This window comes from Mustela nivalis (assembly GCF_964662115.1).
Source record: "Mustela nivalis genome assembly, chromosome: 8".
Taxonomy (NCBI): domain Eukaryota; kingdom Metazoa; phylum Chordata; class Mammalia; order Carnivora; family Mustelidae; genus Mustela; species Mustela nivalis.
The window spans coordinates 15,161,576-15,184,314 of NC_139027.1; the positions used below are offsets into that span (position 1 = coordinate 15,161,576).

Genomic DNA, 22,739 nt, shown 5'->3' on the forward strand with positions numbered 1-22,739 from the left:
ACGTTACAGAGCCCACCCACAGTGAAGCCTGAACTTTCCTGACGTTACAGAACCCACCCACAGTGAAGCCTTCATCTTCTTACTGTGAATGAGTTTCCATGATCTTCTAGTACCTCCTGCAATTCCAGAAATGCTCTAATGACCATGGGCCCCACCAAGCTAGCTCAGACCCGCTCTAAGGCTCCTGGAGCTTTTCTGGTGCCCCCTGATCTATAGGGACCCACATGACATCCTGAGCCTGACCTTCCCTGCCTGCAGAGAAGGGGCGGCATGCACTTGGGGAACCAGGTGGAGTTGATGGAGCTGGAATGTTCACCGATTACCCTTCCCTCAGGCCACTTTCTAGAGTCAACTCCAAACCCTTCCACTCAGTGTAGCTTAGAACTCACACTGCACAGCCACAGCCCTATGCATGGCTTAAACACGAGGGTGAGGACACCAATCTACTGCTCATGGACCAGGCCACCTCCCAGGCCTGAGTCATCCCTTTCACCTGAAACGGAGTGGTGCCATTTGAGGTGTAAAATTGACACAGAGGTCAGGGCTTAGCACATGGTGTCCCAGGCATCACTGACCCACATCACTGACCGCTCAGACCTGAACAGGGCATGAGGCAGTCTGTGCGGGAGGAGAAGGCAGGGCCCTTTCCTCACAGAAACATGTGCACCAACCCCACTAACTTTTATGAGGAACTGGAATGTTATTTGCTGGTGACCACCCAACCATCACACCAACAAATGGAGTGCTCCGAAGGGAGTTGCAGCTGACCTCTTAATGTGAAACAGCAAGACAGGGAGATGAGCTAAGAGGTAGGGGCTGTTTCTGCACATTTATCTCTGGTTATTAGACACTTTTAGAGGGAACATCTGCTTGGCCATTCCAGCTCCCATACTGCAGGCCCTGTTCGAGGGCCAGCTTGGCCTCTTCTTTGACTGAATGGGGACTAAGTCATAAATTAGAGCCAGAACGGGGACCTAGAATAAGAAGTCGGGTGGGGGGTGCTTTGCTCATCTCATGGGTGAAAGGTCACTGGGCTCCTCACCTAACCAGCCTTGCTCTAAATGCACCTGGGGGTGCCCACTCCCAGTGAACTTATTAATTATAAGGTTTATTGTGGGGACAACACCCCTACTCTAGGCAAGAGCCAGAAGTAAAACTAAAGCACACAGCCTGATCATGCTTCCTTCCAAGGTTCCAAGGACCTGGCCTGGGTTCCATTATTTCACTTCTCCTTTGGTTTGAAACATTGGCCATTTGTTTTACAGAAAGAAGATCTGTGATTATAGTAGGATTTTCCATGTCACCTCACGATATGTTTTTAAAAGATGTATATGTTGGCTCACTCTCAAGATCATACCTAATTAATTGTACAAGAAAAAAAAAACCTCTTTGTTTTCTTGTTAAGTTTCTAAAGATACTTATAAGTCATAAAATTAATGCAGTATTAGTTAAAATTCTCCTTTGTCTCTATTCCTTTGAATATTGTCTCTCTAGCACATATCTCCAGCTTCATAGCTTGCTTGTAATTTCTGCTTAGGCATACCGCTACAACTTGAAACCTACCATAGTCCCTTTCCAGCTGTGATAGTCTGTGAGTCCATGCCTTACACTAATAATCTGCCCCCAGCACATTCCTTATGTTTCCATGATGCCCCATAGGTCTTCAAGCTATTCAGGTTCAAAATTTTATAACTGTCCTGTTTCACTCATTGTTCTCCTTTGCTCTTCTGGTGTCTCCTGCACCCTCTGCAATTCTTGGTGCTGGTGATTTATCAAGGCAACTTCCTTTCCAACAGCTTCTGCACTATCCCTCTGTTCTAAATAATCAGCCCCTTAGTTCTGTCAAAAATGCCTTCACGAAGCTTCTTATGTCCTATCCCTCCTCAACATTCCTAGCAATCATGACTTGGCTAAGGCACTTAGCATCTTTTATTTGGATGCCGACGCAGCTTTGTATCCATATTCATCCAATTACAATTTATTCTACGTGAGTTGCCATAGCAGTTTTCTTAGATCACAACTTCTATCACCCTTCCTGTTCCAAAACTTTCATTGGGTGCCCTTCTCCAGCAACGAAGGTACCACCTTACACCCTGGTTTTTGAGATCTCTGCAAACCTGCCAAACCTGCCTTTGCAATCCTGTCTCCCTTTGCGTTTCCTGTGCTCTGGCGACTAGAAGAGCCAGTGTCTCTCTCACACACACCCATCTTCTTTTCTGCATGTTTTCCTTCATCTAGAATGCAGTTTCCTCCTTATCACTTGTCATTGCATCTTCAAGATTCATTCCAATTTCTTCAGGAAAATTTCTTGATTCTCATTCTTTCCTGTTATAAGCCCTCATAGTACTTTCTTTATGCCCATCACAAGATAACACATTCTACCTTTGATAGGCAAATGGGAAGGTACCTATGAACTGCATCGTATGGACCTTGGTTTCCTCTATAGAGCCTTTGTGCTTAGCATATGGAAACATTTTAATGAATGCTCATTGAACTGGATAGGTCTCCCTGCTTCTATTTCCTATCCTTGCATTAAAGTCATTTAAATTATCATCTAAAAATCATGGCACTTAAAAAAAAATGTTAATGATTGTAAAAGTTCTTTCACATGTATTATTCCAATGGATTTTTTTTTAAATGAACAACCCTTCAAAGACAGGCAGGATAGATATTAGCCTCACTTGGTAGTTTAGAAAACAGGCTCACTGAGGGGAAATAAGTAATCCAAATCAATAAGCAAGTAAGGAATGTAGCCAGTAATTGACCCCAGGGAAGTGTCCTGATTGATGGTAGAAGACCAAAGAAGAAATCAAAGTCAAAGTCCTCCCAAGTATCCCTTATCCCAACTTGATTGAGCATACTGAAGGTTTTCTAAGTCATCCAGGAGCACCATGTGAAGGGACAGGTGGGCACTGTGGGATTACGCGATCATTTCGGATTTGGTTCTATTTCTTCTTCTTGTTATGCCCGAGATGTAGGTATCATTACATGAACATCAGAAAACTTGGACTCCCCCTCCCCCTCCAAATCAAGCTGCAATTCCAGGCCTCCTTTCAATTTGGCACTTAGTACGTTCTTGCTACTCAGAGCTCATCAGGGGAACTCTTCTAGGGTGATGCCTAGAAGCACTCATGTGATGCCCTGGGACCTGGGGCTAATTTTCCTCCATCTACCACATTTGGAATTAACCCCTCATTTACCCACTCTTTCACTCAGCTCTCTGTCCATTCATCCATCCATCTGTCTGTCCATCCATCTATTGATTCATTATCCAATTCATTATCTGGTTTCTTCAGGACCAAATCCATACACGACCATGTAATCCACTTCCCTAGGACTATTTTTGGCTCTTTAGTTCTAAAGAATCCTGCTAAGATACCAATAGGCTAATATGTTTTTCTTTTCCAGGTAATGCTTGTGTATTTTAACAGGGATTTAACAGAGATTCACCAAGGGAATGTGAAAGCTTTAGGAAATAATGAAGTTTGAAGGAATTTTGGGATAAAAAGAGTCATTTCCAAACAGACCTCATTTAGGAATCAGAAGGGGTGGTAATCTCCAATTTCTTTTTCTCCAGAGGCCTCATCCAGCTTTTGTTGTTCAATGCCATTGAAAGGAAAGACAGAGCTCACCTTCCCCAAGATATTGGTGATGGTTGTGCTGCACAGGTTCTCTGAAGCCTTCCCTTGCTAGAGCTCAGCTTGGATGCTCTGACCGGAGGTTGCCAAGGTTTAAAACTAAGAGTTTGAGGTGAGTGGATGTGGCAGGAGACATTCTTAAGTTTTGATTATACTTGGGTTTGTTAGATACTAAATTTGGGGGAATAAGGAAACTCAAGAACATAAATGTATGCTTGGTCTCAGAAATGTTAGAAATTTATGTCTCCATGCTCCCTCTTCCACCCTTATTTTCTGTGCCTTGAGTGGATGCTGCTAAGCCGCAGAGAGACATCTGAGGTCCCTATTATCATAAAGCCCTTTGGGCTAGGATTTCCTTACTATCCTTTCTCCATCCCTGGCAGGCTGGTGAAATAAAGAGCCTGTTGTTTGATCTCAGAGCCCAATAGAGTGCCTTGCCTGGTGAGGGCAGACTGGTGGACAAAGAAGACTGTGGCCCATGAAGACAAGTAAGTTGCTCCTTGGAATCATATTACATGAAAGCCTTTAGAGATAGTTCTTCCTTTTCACTTGGCAAATACAATCCTTGATATCAGTTACCTCTTTTTGCTTTTAGGTGACAAAATATTTCCCTCCTCAAATTCTCCCTTTCCTCTTTTATTCTATTACTCTAAACTCTGCATGTATTCTTCTAGAAGTTTTGAAATACCAGATATTAGAACCAATACCCTCATTTTGTTATTTTTCAAGATGAATGAGTCAAATTGCGTGCTAGTATATGCAATAAAGAATTCATTTATTTGTTCTCCCTCCCCCACGTTTCACAAAATAACTCAGATCCTGATTTTTTTTTTTTTTAAACTGGCAAAAGAAATGTTATTTCCCAGACTTGAGAGACCTTCAGAGATCTGATACCAGCTTCCGTGCAGATCCAGTTCATATGGGCTTCTGTTTATAGTGAGCTGCTTGCCATAAGTTTGGCTCAGTGTGTGGTTATATCAATAAGTACAGTTTGAATTTCCCCCTACTATATGAAAGTTTAATTGAAACAATTAATTAATTGCTAGAAACAATTAGAAGGTAATAGTAAATTCTCCTGGAGAAACCGTGATGTAGGGGATCATGTTATTGACTGTGGTCAATTGTATCTCTTTCAGTAATTCAGTGATATATGTTAGAAACATGTGGTATTTTTGAATGAACAGGTCAATCAATCTTTTGGACTCAGTAATGAATTTTTCATTATATTCAGAGAGTTGTTCTGAAAAATCTTGTAGTTTATATCTGAACTGCTGATGGTAATCAGAAATGATTTCCTTCATTGCAGTGGCCCAGCTTTTAATTTTTTCCTGAGCCCTGGTAGAAAGCTCTGCAATCTTCTCTTTCCCTTTTCCATCTGCATCGGTAAGGATGCTAAGGTATTCCTGGATATCTTTCTGCCACTGCTCAACATGATTTGAGATTTCAGAAGACAACATAGCAGTGCTGACAATGTAAGTGGAGTGCAAGTCCTTAAGGACACCCACTAGGTTCTCGAGGAAGCAGATGATCTTTTCTTCAAGTTCATAAAACCTCGTTGTCCAGCTGAACACACTTCCATCAACAGATTCTTTGTAAAGATCCTTTATGTACTGACGGTACTGCTGTAACTGTTCAGAAGCTTCCTGAAGCCTGTATTCAAGTTCATTAAACTTGCCAAGGTAAAGGGACAGGAGTTCAGAAACATATGTGATAGACTCATTGAAAATTATGTTGATCTTGTCGTGAATAAAATCAATGAGATAAGTAAATTCTGTACCCTTTAAGTATGGAATAACTTCTTCTATGTCTTTGAAAGTGTCTTGTAACTGGTTTTGAAGATCACTTAGCATCTCTGTAGTCTTGAGAGACTGAAGTTTATTAAATATATCCTGTAGCTTATCTGATAAATATTCCAATAGACTCCCAAACTCTGAGATTAAATTTTTTAGTTTAACATTCTTTGACTCAAAAGGAATTTTAATTTCTAGGTCCTTGATTAATTCAGATTTCTCCATCAGGTCTTGGAAATAAGAAAACAGTATTTCTGACCCACTGTGGATTTTTGAATATATCTTGGACAGCACCTGCCCTACTTTCTTCATGACCACAGTGCAGACTTCATCTATAGTATATGCCCCAGCTTTTCCTGGGAGCTGGAATTTGGTGGACTTCAGGAAATCAACCAACAAGTCAATCTGATGACTGACTAAGACTTTGTATTTCTGAGTAACTACTATTAATCTGTCAAACATGTCATTCTGGAGTCCCTGGAGATCAGCTTGGTCTCCCTGAGCCAATGACAGTTTCTGGTACAAATCCTGGGCCTTGTCCTTCCACTGCTGGTAGGTTCTAGTGGTGTCTCTGGCTATCCTCTGGAGCTCTATTTCTGCCTCATCAATCTGCCTCATGGCACCTTGATAGGCCCACTCAGCGCTATTCTGCAGACTTCTTCTCAGTTTTAAAGAAGCATCTCCCAGATCGAGTCCTGTGTGCTCCTGGTGGTACTTGTTAGCATAGTTATAAAGAGCCCTCGTGGCCTTGGGCACATTGTCTTTGAGAGAGCTTAGTAGTTCAGATGCTGCTTCTTCTTCCCAGCTGACCTTGATCTGACGGTTCTCACCAGATTCCTGGTACCTCCATTCAGTTTTGAATATGTCAAGTTTTTTATCTAGAGAGGACTAAAATTAAGAAAAAAAAAAAAAGAAGATGAAAAGAACATGTTTTCCATTATCCTGATACATAATATACTACACTAAAACTTCATTAGCAGTTAAAAGTAAAGATCAGAGGATCTTTCATACTCTGAAGGGGATTTATCTTTCATATGTCAGTTCATGTGTTTGTGTTATGGTTAAACAAATTCACTGTTGTTAATTCCTCTTTATCATGTAACCCAGGAAAGATAAAATTATGCATGGCATTTACACAGTAACGCTTAACATTAAGGCCTTCTTAAGGACTGAAGATTAGAAGAGGGGGAGAGCGTTGGGGAGGGGGAGGAGGAGGAGGAGAAAGTGGAAAAAGACACAGGAGAAGACTACTTCAGAGAAAGGAGAAGTAGCAAAAAGGAAAAAGTCCAGAGCCCATCTAGCAGAGTTCTAGGATACTAGTATGAGGAGCCATTCATTCTCCAAACCTATGACAAACTCTTGCACTAGAACTTTATGGCTTCTTCGTTTCTACTAATGGCAACTTTGATTTGGCCCCAGTAGAACGTGTAAAGTACATGAGAGAAATTTGGCATATCTCAGCTAACGCTTCTATTGTGGGAAAAATTTCTGAAGCCTCAGATACTCTGGAAACCACTGTGGAAAAACTGTACTCAGGAGAGTTTGCTCATGATTTAGATGATGAGGCATAACCCTCGTCACTCTAAATTTGCCACGAAGTAATAAAATAATAGTGGAAATAGGATGTCATATGTGCCCATCATAACTAAAATCAACAAAATCATGGTAGTACATTCTGGAGAGTAGTTTCTCAGAGAAAAAGTTCAGCCTGCTCATTGCTTGTTTTCCCGTACTTTGGAAAAGCCTTGAGAGAATACTTGTAATGAATTGAATTGATATTCCCAAATTCTCTACCCATTCTCAGGGTATGTAACCCATTAGATGGGACTCACCCGAGGGCGATAGTACAAGTTCCATTTTAAGGTACTGTTATTTTCTTCCAAGTCCAAGGCTACAGTGCCTATGGCTGGGGAGGTCACAGAGGAGGAGAGGCTGTTCTTGCTTAGCTGGTGGTGCAGATGGACATCAGTGAATGCTGGGCTGGTGATGTCAAGGTGAATCTCTTTTTTCCAGTCCCTGAAAGTAGAAAAGCAGATGAGCCATCATGAAAGGGGCACGGATTTGGGAAGAAAAAAATATCACAGTGATTTGAAAAGAGGTGAGATTTCCATCAAAGTTCCATACTGAAGTCCTTGATATTTGCTATCTTCTTTATATTCTGCACTGATGTCACGATGTGCAAATGTTCCTTTCGTCCTACAGATGAACATGCCATCTTCAAATTTGTGTGTTCCCACAACTGTAGAGGAGAAAAGCTATATTTCATTAGATTAAGAATTTCAAGACATAAGCATTTTCATTGTGAAAACCAGGAGAATTCCATCTCAACTACATGCTTTACATGTTTGAAACATGCAGTCCATATTTAACAACGATAAACAGAAGGAGACATTTTTAGTCCTAAGGTCATCACAGAAAAAAAAAATACACTTTCTTGGAATCTATTTCTCTTGAATATCATAGGTTTTCTATTGAATGGTTTTTACATGTGGGGTATATACCCTTCTCCTTCTCTCTTTTTAAAATTTTTGCTGTGGAAGTAATTTTGCTTCCAGTCTTACAAAAATATCTAATTATTCATTCACAACTCTCATTGCAAATATAGAGCATATAGGAGAGGATCTTACCATTTAGATCATATTCCAGGAATTGAATGGTTGAACTGCATGTAGCATTCAGGAATGTTTCAACATATTCTCCTTTGTTTTTCAAACCAGCACTCCAATTACCACTATACATGGGAGAGGCCACTCCAAAATGTGCAGTCAGTCCTCCAAAGAAGGGAATGAAAATTCCAGCAGGTACAGAGAACGTAAGGGTAGGTATCTCAATAGTCTGCTCAGGTATGGTAATGGCTGGCAACTCAACGTCTGCAATTTTTCTGGCCACCTCATTTAGATACCCAACAGCACTGTGAGCTGAAAAACTTTTTGGAAAGGTGAATTGGGACACAGTTAACTGAGATGCAGGCATAGTTATCTCAAAAAAGGGAACTGAAGAGTCTTCTGGTTCAGAATACTTTGTTAACACATCAACTTGGGGGAATTTTACTTTGGGTAGTGTTGGTATATAGAGGGAAAATGGCAAAGTGCTTAGCTTCTTATAGATTTTTATTTCACTGAAATCAAACGTGTAGGATGGAACCTGAAGATCTGTAAATGGGACTTGGAATGTAGGTATGACAAAACTTGAATTTAGATCACTTATTTTCAGTCTGGGGATAATATATTTATCAGCTAATTCTTGCAAAGGGAAAGAGAAATGATAGCCATTGGGGTTTTTGGTATACACAAGGGCAGTTGAAGCATGAAGATCCTGTTTCGTATCAATGCTGGTGGTGACATCCAACTTTAGGAGGTTCCATAAGCTCTTATCATAAACTGGAAGGACAATATCTTTGAGGAACGATGGGGACACTTTTAAGGAACTTGCAATGTCAAGGCGTGCCTCTTCTTGGCCATTGGAAATTTGTATGTTGTTCTGGAAGAACTGAGAATGAACCTGGACCTCACTTTTCCAGCTGATCTTCTGGTTCTCAGTGTTAGCATGCAGGGACACCTCCTGGCCAAGGTAATTGATTTCAAGGAGGGAATGGGGCTGACTTTCATGGACCTGAATGAAGGCTGATATTTTCCATGGGGAGAGTACCAGGGTGGCTTTGCTTGTATGCTCTCCAGATGATAAAATGAAGCCTCCTAGCTGTAAATAGTTTTTTGTGTTGTGTTCCCAGATGGCATAGATGCGTTGCAGAGTGGCTTCTCCAGCAAAATTTTCTTTTACTTCAAGGTTCCAGATACCATCAACTTTGGAAGCCCCTTGCAGCTTCACTGAAGACCGAGTACTCTTGGAATTCAAGTAAGTACTGGCTTCGCTGTCAATAGTTCCTGAATATTCTAATGAAAGTACTGAGCCCTTGATATCTCCTTTGGTAGATGATTCAATGTAAAAGTAAGAGGTGAGGCTCTCTAAGTTGAGTTTGTGGTTGATTGTTCCTGTAGCAGTAGAATTGAGATCATACATTAATTCAATGGATGAAGAGACAGTAGGCTTCGACTTGGTATTTCCATTAAGTTCTTGCTTGAATTTCATTCTCAAAATAGGAATTTGGACTTCTGCAGATGTTGTCACTGATGCCTCCATGTTTTTCTTGGTCAAACTAAAAGTACTGTCATGATTTCCTTCCACAAATTTATTACTCAGAGACAAAGCTGTGGCTAGCTTCAAGCCTCTTTTCCTCGTCAAACTTGAGGTGCCCTCTAATTTGTATTGCAGAGCATCAGTGACAGAAGAAGAGGAAGTTAGGAAATAAGCAACAATATCTGACTGGTTATACAGTCCAACATTGGTATTCAGCGTGATGAGGACTGACTTAAAGGAAAAGTCATAGGTAATATTGCCCATGGCTGGAATGAAAATATCATTTGGGGTACTCAGTACCTGGAAATCTTTTGCATAAAAAGGAATTGGGATGATGTGCTCGTCTTTGTTTTTCTTATACTGAGCCTTTACACTTAAATCAAATGATTGCTTTGTTGTCTTCAAGAAATCCTTCAAGCCCGTTTTTTCCCAAAGGGAGAAATCTTTCACCTGGGGAGTTGTGAGTGTTGTGTAAGGTAGAGTCATTTCAGGAATCGTCAAAGGAATGTTGAGGAAATCCAGGTTGGCTTCTCCATTTATTCCTATGTGGGCCTCAATGCTGTTCTCATTGTTTCCAGCAGAGAAATTCTGATGGTACTTATACTGATTGAACCTGGCACTTGCTTGCCAACTTGCTTGTTGGGTGCTGGGACTCAAAAACAATGCGTAATTATTCAAGAAGTCTACCTTCCCTATCAATTTTAATGGAAAACTAACTTTCAAATTCCCTTCATTGTTTGTGGATGCAGTAATCTCAAATGGCTGTGCTGCAAAGAAAAGAGAATTTTTCAAATTTCCAATAACTTTTCCATTTAAATGAGCATCATGGTTGCCAGTTATCTCTGCCTTCCTTTCTCCAAGCAGTGCTGTGCCTTTAGCAGCCAGAACACTGCGCCCCACATGCTGGGATTCAACCTGTGACTGGATTTCAAATTTAGCAAAGTCGAAGAAGCCAGATTCAAAAACCAAGTTTTGGCTTAATCTTAGGTGTTTGCTATTGATCTTATTAGATAATCCAAAGGAAGCACTGGGTCCTTCCATAGTAAAGCCAGCTTGTGATTCATGGGACCCTTCATCTGAGAATGTGTGGCATGCCCATTTCCATGACCCTAGGCCAGAAGAATTCCATGCTACATGTCCAGCTCCCAACAGGGTCTTGATTTCATTACGCAGCTCAGCCTGGCTAGAAAAGTCCAGCTTGGGGACATTCAATTTGTGAAAGTATTTTGTGTTGCTGTCCAAAGTAAGCTGATTGTTTATCTCGACAAGCACACCATGACTAAGCTCCAGTGTATTTTTTTCTGTGTGTAAGCCTGCCACCGTGTTTGATTTTCCCTCAATCCTATTCCCCCAAAACAGCACTTCACTCTCATGCTCTGTTTTCAGGTACTTGCTGGAGAACCTCATGGATTGCTTCATAATCAGTGGATTAATCTCAGGGTCTGAAAGCTGTGCGTTGGCTTGAAAATCGAAATTGAGAACTTCTAATTTGGACTCTCCTTTGGCAGTGACAGAAGCTGCGATCTCTGCCCTGTTCCCTGAAATCGTTACATTCTGAACATCAGCATTTGCATCTAATGTGAAAAGGGGAGACTGGATTTTCAAAAGGCCATGAAGCTTGCCAAAAGTAGGGACTTCAACTGTGGGTGAGATGCTGGGAAGCTGGAATTCTGGTATGTGAAGGTCAGGAACTTGATAATCTTTAAAATCGAGATTTGGGATTATGAGTTCTGGAATTGTGATTTCTGGCAGATGGAAGTCTGGCAGAGTGATACTAGCAAGAATAGTGTCCACCCCTATCAGGTCCCTCAGGTCCACTTCTGGAACTGGCCACTGCAGCTCCCCATGCAGCATTTGGTCAATAGTTCTGATGATCTTTGCTTTTATTTCTACCAAGTCAATTGTAAAGGAAGGCACATGAAAGGTATTAAGGACAGTAAATTCTGGCGTGGCAAACTTGGATGGCACCTCTATATCTTTCAACCTTTTGAAGTTGATCTGAATTGATGGAACCTTCAGATCTGTCAAGGGGACTATGAAGTCCGGAGTCTGAAATGTAGCTTCCTGAAGAGCACGGAGACTGACTTCAAAGGCAGGCATGGTTCCGAAAGTGGTCTGGATTTCAGGAATAGTGAATCCTCGTTCTACCAAGGCTTTCAGGTTCTCAGCCCAGTCTTGGATAGAGTACTGTTCTGCAAAGTCAGTGAGGTTCTTAGCGGCGAGACTCCACCAGTCAGAAATAAAAGTGACAAGCGTGCTGTAAGCCTGGCTGATCAGGGACAGGTACCGTTGAACTTCCTGCTGAATGTCCATTTGATACAACCGGTCTCGTGTATCTTCTAGGGTTTCTCGGAATTTTTCTTTCATGTAGATTAAAGATGTTGAACTTAAAGCTTCCTGCAACTGATCAAAGAATATGTTTATTTGGGTGCCCTTGAGGTGTTCCAGATGGACTGAAACCTTGGCCTTGATGTCTTCTACAAACAGTGTCAGTGCTTTAGCTTTCTGTGGAAGTTCCAGGGCCTGGATTTCACCATTGAGTCTCTGGGTCACCTCATGGATTTTGTTATTGGTTTCATTTACAAACTGGTGGTAATCAAATGACCTTAATCTCTTTACCAACAAGTCAAGGGATCTGTTTACTTGTTCAATGATTTTTTTAAAAGACAATGCTTTAAGTTGTTTGATAGCATTATCAATAAATGTAACCAATTTCTCAAAGTGATCTTTTATCTTAACTTGTTGTAGGACACTGCTTAGCTTCTGAACAGTCTCTGTCAACTTATATTGGTGGGTCAACTGTACCGATTTATCCATTAAAACCTGGATGTGTTTGTCTACTTCATACATCTTAATTAACTCATGGGACATGGTTCCAAGTGCACTGATTTTCTCAGCTACTTCAAAATCTTTCATAAGATTTATAATATAGTATTTCACATGCTCAATAATTTCCTGTATTCTTTGAAATGGAATTATAGTTCTCAACCAATGTAAAAGAACTCTGACATCAGTAGCCTGGACCTGCTGTTTTAACTGTTCAGCAAAGTGCTGGAGGTCTAGATTCTCAATCTGTGTCTTGATCTGTTTTAATTTCTCTTGTATCTGGATTTTGATTTTGTACTTTGCATCCACATTTTGAATCCAAAATGCAGTACTACTTCCAATTCTGCTAAAGTCAGTCTTTTCAATAAACAAACACACATCATGGATTGTTTTTACTAAATTTACATGGATATGATAATGTTCATCAAGAATTTTCAGATTTTCAATGATTTGATCAATAATCTTCGCAATAGCGGTTTTAAAATCATCTAAATCATAATTATCATTAATATACTGATCAAATTGTATCACATATGTTTTTAGTTGAGACAGTTTGTCATTAAGGCTGATTTTGGTATTGTCTAATGTGATTTGTAGATCATTTTCTGTAATTTTATAATTCTCCACGAGAGCAGTTAGTTTCTCCTTGGCACTCGACATTTGTCTCTCCCAATTGAGTGCATTCAAATAACCATTGACTAGTTGTGGGAGCTCGTGCAAGGCTGTTCTGTATTTCCTCACAAACTGATCAACATCAATGAGTTTCAGTTCTCTCTGTATGGTTTCCAGGGCGGTTATAATCACCATTCGTTTCTCCTCGAAATATTCTGGCAGGGTTTCAAAGAATGGGAGGTTGATAGTGTGGACATCTTGATTCTTATCATATTTTACGGAAGCAACAACACGGAATTCTTGGGGCTGGTCAACAGCATCCCTCAACCCTAAAGCGTCAATTATGTTGGTGTGCTCACTGAACAAAAATGGCACTTTAATGGGGTAGTCTAGCAGGGTGAGGTCAGCCAGGGCTTGTCCTTGAAGCTCCACACCAACTTTGTCTTTATTATTGTAAGCATCGAAGTCCTGGCTGTATCCATTTTCATTCAGCCGGGTCTTGAGCTTCCAGGTGCCGGTCTGCTCAGCCGGAGTAAGCAGGGCGCTGACTTTGTGATCAAGAGCAGTCGTGATGCTGCTCTTCAACGGGAGATGGTGGCTTGTGGATCCTTTGTAATCATGAGAGAAAGTCAGGGACAGAGGTTCTGCTTTCAGCAGGAATTTGCTATACAGCTGCCCACTGTGCTCTCCCCAGAGACTCAGTTTCCCATTGCCATTTGTGTGTGCATCAATGGTCATTGTAAATGGGGCCACGGCAGAGTGAACAGCGTTGCTGAAGTGGAGTGAATCTGAGTTGTAGTTTGTACTGATGTCGATGGTCGAAGCCAGCCCAGCCATGTTTGTGTTGACCCGATGGCTGAACTCCGTACCCTGCACTTTAGCTACGGTGTCTGTTTTATAACTTGCTGATAAGTCACCGTAAGAAATGGTGTAGATGTGTTTTATTTCGTTGTTTTGGTAGAGTCCTTTTATGTTCCCACCCACGTTCAGCTTCAGGGGTTCTAGCCGTAACTTCCCACTGTTGGTCAGATCCAGGGCATTGAATTTCAGGTCATTGTTTAAAGTAGTTACGAGAGAATAGGGCTGTAGCTGTACATTAACATTTTGCTTATAAAACTTGTCAGAGCTGTAAATGTTGTCAAGTTTTGAAGAGAAGTCCAGCGATAACCCTGCAATATTCAGGCTGTTTGTGTAGTCAAGCTTCATCTCCGCGTAAGATCCCATCATGTCATTTGAAAGCTTCAGGCCCTCCCGGCTAATTTTGAAATTGAAGACATTTTTGCTGTCGACGCCCAAGATCATGGCCTGATAAGCACTTCCCAGCGACACCTCTGTGAGGGCAGCTTTTCCATCCAGACTGAATTTCGCATTGTGTTCCCTGAAGCGGCCGTTCGCTGTTAATTTCATAGATGCCCCGGAGAGGCCAAGCGCGCCGTTCAGCTCATTCTGCAGCACCAGCGGGCTATACTTCAAGTTGGTAGTTGCACTGGTGGACAGTCCATCCTGGGCAATCCTTAGCGTTGCTTTGTGAGCACCACTGTTAATTTTGTCCGTGCCCAAAATATCAGCATTTAATTCAAGGCCATGGGAATTTAGTGATCCGGAAAGCAGGGTGAAGAACCTCAATGACTTGTAATCGGCCTGATACTCAGAACGTAGCAATGCATTTTGCCTGGAGAAGGTCATGTCCACTTTGTTAGAAGTGGCAAAGTCCTCGTGCTTCCCATTGGTGTCTGATTTCAGGGTCAGCTCATAGTTCTCGTATCTTAGGAAAGCAGTATTTTTAATGACGCCATCTTGCAGATCCGAGGTGGAGGTTAACGAGACAACACCATCCTCATAACTTCCTGTCATCTGGTTGGTACCCTGGAGGTAGGAGGAGTTAAACCTCAGGTTGGACTCTCCACTTAACTGGCCAGTGTTAGAATCCCTCTGGTAAGTCAAGCCATATGTGCCTTTAGCATAGAACGAAGAGACTCTCAACTGCCCATCAATCTTGGCTTCCCTGACATACAAATGATGTTTCTTTTTTGAGTCCAAATGTACTGAAGCAGACATCTGAGGTCCCCAGGCACTAGAAGCTTCAAATGTTAGCAAACTTTTTGAGGCTGGATTATTTCTAATTTTTTCCACGTGACTGAATTTCATCGTTGAATCCAGTAATCTGTGGCGTAGATACCCATCACATGATAATGTGAATGAATTCCTGCGGTCGTAGGTTGTTTCTCCAGACCCTGACATAAAAATTAAAGTTAGTTAAATCAAATAATAAATTTCCATAGCAATTTCTATGTTGAAAGTCTTTCAGTAATAAAGTACCCCCCCTTCAAAAAAAAATAAAGTCCCCTTAATCTGAGTTAGTCATGCAAGTCTCCTCCATCCATAACACAAGCATAAAATCTGACAGCCAAAGGCTTCCCTGACCACCACAGATCTTGTTGGGTTCCCTTATCAAGTGCTTCTCTGTGCCTTGTACTTTTCCACTATATTTTTCATAGTATCTCCTATGCTAAATTTTCATTATCAGTTTAGCTGCCTTCTTACTCTGTTGATGCCCCAGTAGAATGCTTGGTACATATTATACGTTTAATTAATATTTCTATTAGTTGAGTGAATGAATGAATGAATGAATGAATGAATAGGATTCTAAATAGAAGGGAAATATCTGTAAGAAAGCCCAAGTCTTTTCCTTCCCAGAGGAGACTATCCTGTCAGAGCGTGCAATGAATTCACCCTGTGTATCCTCTACCCAACCATGGCTCACCTTGCACACTGTAGGACAGCAAGTCAATCACAGAGTCAGCCTTCATGTGGTACCGAGCCTGAAGGCTCAAGTGGTTGGTGCTGGTGTTGCCACCAGTGTAGGAGGCAGACCAGTTGTACAAATTGCTGTAGATATTTGTAGAGAGGTCTAGAACACCCAGAAGAGGCACTCGCAGTTGATACAACTTGGGAATGGTAAAAGTGGGCACTTGGAATTCCCGAGCTGGCAGGTGGAATCCTACGGACTTGAAGTTGAGGTCTGGTGTCCGAATAGTCTCTAACATCTTTAGATCTTTCGAGGATTTTCCACCAAAAGGCAAAGGAATCTCAATTATCATACTGTTCTTGTTCAATGTGTATTTGACACGGCCATCACTAAAATGAAAGAAAGACAACATCCCCACAGTCAGACATCAACAACTCAGAGTTCCCTGCTCTCTGACAGAGGCAGTGGCACATGTGCCCCATACCCCAACCCACACTGCCTTTTCCTCATGCTGCTCCCTGTGTCCAGAACCCTGCTTTTTACCTCCAACCATCAAAGACTCAAATCAATTCAAAAACCTTCCAAGAGCCAGTCCCTTAAATCTATCTCAAAGAACATGTTGCAATTCTGCTTACATAATTAACCTGTTCAGTTGTCAAGGCTTACATGTTCTTCCCGGGAGGAAGGATGATACTTTACCTGGTTTCTAGCTCCTCACTGCACTTAGTGTAGCATCTTACACACACGTGACATTTGATACTTCCTATTTGCCAAACTGAAATGAGACAACTGGGTGTGTGAAAAGAGTGTGGTGTAGGGGCAGTAATCTTGGGCTATAGTTTTAGCTTCCATGGAGTGGTGATGCTATGTGTCTATGCCTCTCTGAATCTCAGTGATGTTATCTGTATAGAGAGGATAATAGTACCCATCTCACAGAGCTGGCCTCACATACCTAATAGCCCTTTGAAATTTTTTCAATACTATGCACATACAGTGGACTATTATAATAGTTCATTTATAACAGAGGAAAACTAGATGGCTTTCAAATTCAGTCTGTGGTGCATAAAACCTCTTTGTGGGAATGTACCAGAATCCCCCAATCACTTTCTTAGGTTCTTTCTGACTGGATTGGTGTTCACATTCAGATCCCATGACCCATAAAGCAAAAATGCCATCATGCTTATGTGAGAGTTATTAATCTCCTTAAGATGCTTCAATTATTTCTCTTAAAAAGGTAAATTTAAAAAGAGTCTAAGTTATGCTAAGTAAAACCTTCCATTCACTTTCCATGGTTCAAGAAATTTTTCATTTTTCTTTTTTCTTTTCTTTTTTTTTTTTTTTACCTTTTCAAGAAGAGGTTTTCTGGGATGTGGAACTCAGGCAATCCCATTTTCTGGAGGTACAATTCTTTTAGTCCACTGAGTTGATCTTGCCAATTCTGGACATAAGGAAGATGATTAGATGCCTTCTGAATCCATGTGTTTGTTGCCTACAAAATAAAAGAAGCTTTTAGAGCAAAGGGTATGGAGGGACCTCAAAGTATAATTAACATCAGGTGATAATCTATATTTGACAGATCAATCATTAAGCAGAATAATGCATTGAAAGTTATAAAGAAATCACAGAAAATTATGAATTTGGGGTGTTCATCATCGATCGTTTCCTGGATTTTATAAAAAGAATATATAACATAGGCAAACTCCTAGCCAAGGTCTTGAAGCTTCCTTTGAAGGTTAGTAATATTCATTAGGTATTTATCACATATGGCCTGTGTAACTGGGTAACTAACCATGCATTCATATTTGTTTGCTCCCCAGGAATTCCCTGGGGTAGGAAGCATATCCATCTTTGGATACTCTTCTTCACCTAACTCAGAGTTAAGTATGTAATTAGTTCTTTTAACCATGTATTTATCAGCTGACTGATTTGTACTTACAACTATTAATTTAGAACCCATGTGCCGGAAAGTCATGTCTGTTTGAGGAACTCTGTGATCCAAGAGACTATTGGCATACATATGCAAGCTTTTAGGATAATCAGAGACATCCACAGGGAAATTAGAAGCTGCTTTTTTGGTATCCACGTTGGTGCCTGTGTTCCATTCAAATTCAATCTTCTCTTCGTCTGAAAGTGCACATGTGAGACATCATTTGTAGGACCAGGTCAGTCCTAACCCATGCTTCTCAGAAATACCCTCCCGTCCACGGTGCTCTCGGAAGTACTCACGGGGAGAGGAGGTACATACCATAACGCCAGACCAGCTTCTTGGAAATTGTTGAGCCGTAAGCTGTGGCGGACGAGTCCATGAGGAGGAGTAGTTTTGTGGGAGACCACTGGGTAAGGATTTCACTTCTGACTTCGGCTTGCAGACGGGGCACGGAAATAACACCTTTGATTTTGCCTTCTTCCTTTTTGTTGTAGCTATTGAAAAGAAAATGATTTGATATCAATGACTATCCATCCCAAGGGGATACATAGGATTAAACAAAAGTGTCATTTGTGGCCACAAAAATGAGATACATGAACGGCTCCGAAAATGAGCTCATTGACGTCTGAAGCTGACTTTGGCACAAATGCGGGACTTTTCCAAGGAGGTGTGGGAGAAAGGAATGATTTTCAGAAATTGTCTGAATCCCACTGTATGATTTACTAGCTCTCTGGCTTTGGCCAAATTATTTAGCCCCTCCGAGCTCCCATTTTCTTATCTATAAAACATGGAGACTCATATGTAGGTTGCAGTTTATTATAAGAACTGAGATGATTCCTTCAGAGAACCCAGCACAGTGCCTGATGAGTAGTAAGTGCCCAGTGAATAGTAGGAAGGTCCAACTAGACATGTGCAGATGGTCAGAGTATTGAGGGCTCTATCTGCCCCTCGGATCACAGACTGGGGATGCCCCTGGTTTGGTCATCACTTTTTAAAAAAAGGTTTAAAAAGACTTATTTATTTATTTGAGAGAGAGAGAGAGAGCATAAGGAGGGGGAGCAGCAGACAGAGGTAGAGGGAGAAGCCGGCTCCCTGCTGATCAGGGTGCCCGATGTGGGGCTTGATCCCAGGACCCTGGGACCATGACCTGAGTTGAAGGCAGATGCTTAACCAACTGAGCCACCCATGTGCCCCTGGTTTGGTCAGTCTTACAGTTAAAAAGGAAGAGCTACAAGGGCCTGCTGTTCAGGTCAGATCATCCAAGCCTTCCATACCTCATGTGGCCAGTGAGAGTAACCTCAGTAATTTTCTTGTTCTGAAGGTCCAAAGTGAGCTTGTAAGATTTTTTTTCCACAGTAGATTCATCACTAACTCTGAGGACTGTACCAAGGTCAACGTCAAAATCGGGAATTTGGATCTCACTGGACAACGTCATCCTTTGCCGGTTATATTTGAACGTCATAGTAGCCTCGGTCAGCTTTGCACCTAGCAAGGGTATATGAGAGAATCAAGACATGTGTATTCAGAAGCTATGTTTAGGAAGGAAGGAGAGGAAAAGGCAGAGAAATTCTAAGTAATCATTCAATGTGCTCAAATGAGGACACAGTTTAGGAGTTTACCTTCAATTCCTAACTATACATTTGTTCAGTCTGCAAATATTTATTGATTGCCTGTCGTATGCTTGGCCCTGCTCTTGGTATTGGGGAGCATAGAGCTCACCTTGTCCTCATAGAGCTCACATTCAAGTGGGGGGTGCACAGGCAATAATCATCTTACTTATGTCAGATGATACTAGATTTCATGAAGAAAAGTAAAAATTAGGAAGACAATAAAGAGAGGGATAGAGAGGTGCTATTTCCTGTGTGGTGGTGAGAGTTCTCTCTGATGCAGCAAGGTGTGGGCAGAGACCCGAATGAAGAATAGGTCTGAGCCATACCATGTTCAGGAGGGAGAGCATTCCAGGCACTGGGACCTGGAATGAAAAGATCTGACATGGGGCACACCTGGCAAAGTCAGGGAACAACAAAGCCTCGAGGTCCTTCTATGTCAGACAGAGAGGACATCTCTATGTGACTCTCTACCTGTGACACCCTTCTTGGTTCCTAGCCATGCCAGTCCTGGCTTCCCCTCTCCCCAAATTCTCCTTCCTTTGTCACAAGATTCCTAGGTTTTCAATTCACAGGATTGCCCATTTTATACCTTTGGAAAGTTGTTACGTGACCATTTTTTTCCCCAGCATGTACCTCATTTCTTGTGGGTTTTGTTTTTCTCATTTAATTTTGCGACATACTATCCCTACATTAAAAAACCTTCCAAGGTGAGCATCTAAGTTTGCCATGTCCCCTAAAAGCTACTTCTCCACCAGTCATTTTGTATCTAGGTACACAGCAACTCCACTCTTAGTTCCTTGGGCCAAAAAACTTCATCATGATTCCATCTTCTCTTTTACTTTCAACACCCACCTTGTCAGCAAATCCCAAGAAACCCCAACTTCAAAATATGTCCAGAATCCAACTATTAGAACTCTTCTGCTTCTGCTCTAATCCTAAGTGCCCATATCTCTGGCCTGGATCACCGCAACAGCCCACTGCAATGTCCCTGTCCCCCGTAACGTCTTTCCCCACTATGAACATAGATCAAATCATGGAAACTCTCCAGTGACTTCCTATTTCACTCACAGTAAAAGCCAATATCCTTGCCACGACCTACAAACACGTCCTTCCTGTACTACCCCCTATCTCTGTGACCTCACTTTCTACCATTTTCCTCCCTGATCTCTCCTCTTCAGTCATACCAGCTTCCTCCTTCTCCTCAAACTTGGCAGCCATACACCTGCCTCAGGGCCTTTGCACCTATGAGCCCTTCAGACTGTAACACTTTCTATATGGTTCATACCCTTATCTCCTTCAAGTCCCTTTTTAACGTTCTTTTACCAGTGACCCTTTCCCTTATCATGTCAAATGGCACTGTCTTCCCCCACCCCCTCCTCTTCCCTGTCACTCTAGACATTCCCTAGATCCCTTTAACTATTTTTCTCCCCAGCACCAGTCTGGGATTCTGAAGAGTTACGTGTTTGGCTGTCGGCTGTAAACGGTATGCGGACAGAGACTTGATCACCACTTTCATTGCTCTAGCCTCTGCTCTTACAAGGGCCTGACCACAGTAAATATTTGTTAAATTCAGTAAATTAGTCAGTGCTCCTTGTGAGTCCTGGATCTGAGACCGAGGCAGAGCTGGAGGAGCCCTTTCCAGATACTTGCCTTCTGTCTGAGTTACAAAGGTCAGTGTGTCCACCGGGGCGCCAGCCTCTCTCTGCAGTTCGTAGGTTACGCTGGCCAAATACTGCTCAACTTCTCCCGTGGGCTTCAGTTCCAGTTCAAATCTAAAGACATCCCAGGGCATGTGCACAATGTTAGAGCTTTCGGTGATGATGTTAACCACCCCCAAATAACTCCTCCTCCATGGCAATCCACGTATGGCCCTTATTTTAATGTCATCTCTTGTCCCTCACTCAGGAGGACCTTTCTGATCACTTTCCATCCCTCCAAGAACCCAAGGCAGGGGGAGACCCCAGGGGGTTTGGACACACTGAGCAGGAGCTGACTGGTTGTGTCAGCAAAGCTGACAAGAAGCAGTGGGAGCAGAGAGAGTTGAAGACAAGGAGCCCTCAAGCACGGCTGGCGCTTCAAACACTTCAGTGGGCTCCCAGGGGAAATGGCTCAGAAACCTGGACACTGAATTAGGAGCAAAGTGGAATCTGTGTTCTGATTCCACTCCCTAATGCATAAGGGAGAAAAGGGAGACACCATCTATAAAGAGATGATTTCAAAGGAGTACACTGGTACAATTGTACATGTACAAGGGCTTTAGCTCCCTGGAGGGAGTGAGCCAGAATCATCTTGGTTGTTTATTTTCTGAGCTAGGACCTCTTTTAGGCTCATGATTTACCTTCCAGCGGCCTCTACCCCCACCCGCCCCACCTCATCTATGAAGAAACTCAGTCCTACTCAAAGTTTAGGGGGGAATAGGAGTGCCTTTCAGGTGTGCTGGACAGAGGACCGCTATTTTAAGTAATTCAAGGATGGTGCAGCCCCCCAAGGCTGGTGGCACAGGCCTCTTATAACACACAGATTTCCCTTCACCCCACCAAGTGGCCATAATGTGGAAGGGGAGCAGATGCAGGCTGAGACACTGAGCGACTCTGACCTGGTGTCCCTGGTCAGCGGATGGTAGGAGGCCAGTTCTAGGGAGGTGACGGTGGAGTAAGTGCCTGAGGTACAGTAGTCCAGGCCAAGAAAGAGAGGCTTGCAAGCTGACCAGGACCGCCTGTTCTCGTTGAGAGGTGGAACCACTTCTGTCTTGTCAGTGGAGACGAAATACAATGTGTTACTGGGGAAGAAAGAAGAAACCTGTGTTACCTTCATGGTACCAGTGGACGTGAACACCACTGATGGCCGTACGTAGGTCGCAGTGCCAACATGTGCCCCCTTAACGTGCTCTCTGTCTCCCCTCTGTCGGCACCCACCTCAGGTTATCTCATTCACTCAGAAACAACGAACAGCACAAACATCAACAAGGCAACAAACACAGGGACTATTGGGTTTCAGGCATTGCCCTGAGGTGTTCGCTTTTGTTAGCTGGGATCCCCACAATGGCAGGCATTAGGAGGCTCTTTATTTTACAGAGGAAACAGAGACTCAGATGTTGAATAAGGATCCCTGAGCCCTGAACTCAGGTGTGCCCCTTCCTTCCGTTAGTGAAGGGAAGCCCAAGGGTAACTCTTACTGTATTAGCTTATTTCTACTTCTTTCCCACACGGAACAAGTCTAAGTCACCTCTCCCTTTGCAAGCCTCCCCCACCGCACACCTCCCCCACCGCACACCTCCTTCACCCCGCCCCCCCATTGCACACCTCTCCCCGCGCACATCTCTCCCATCACGCACACCTCTCCATTGCACACCTTCCCCATGACACGTGTGCACATGTGAACACATGCACACGCACCCTTTTCTTTCCCTGCTTCCCCCTCGTCTCTCTCACAGTCAAGAAACGGGTAGGC

General features: G+C 42.5%; 1 protein-coding gene across 1 annotated transcript in view; it reads right to left on the reverse strand.

Moving 5' to 3' along the window:
• Positions 1-4,396: 4,396 nt before the first annotated feature.
• Positions 4,397-22,739, reverse strand: part of APOB (apolipoprotein B) — a 37,313-nt gene continuing 18,970 nt past the window's right edge. The window contains exons 19-29 of the mRNA XM_082744190.1: positions 21,886-22,068; positions 20,940-21,061; positions 18,954-19,164; positions 17,998-18,173; positions 17,689-17,876; positions 17,096-17,241; positions 15,768-16,141; positions 8,056-15,237; positions 7,553-7,667; positions 7,261-7,444; positions 4,397-6,316 (exon numbers count right to left, since the gene is read on the reverse strand). Of these exons, the coding sequence (XP_082600316.1) occupies positions 4,691-6,316; positions 7,261-7,444; positions 7,553-7,667; positions 8,056-15,237; positions 15,768-16,141; positions 17,096-17,241; positions 17,689-17,876; positions 17,998-18,173; positions 18,954-19,164; positions 20,940-21,061; positions 21,886-22,068 (10,507 nt within the window). The 3' untranslated portion in view covers positions 4,397-4,690. The remainder of the gene's footprint in view (positions 6,317-7,260; positions 7,445-7,552; positions 7,668-8,055; positions 15,238-15,767; positions 16,142-17,095; positions 17,242-17,688; positions 17,877-17,997; positions 18,174-18,953; positions 19,165-20,939; positions 21,062-21,885; positions 22,069-22,739) is intronic.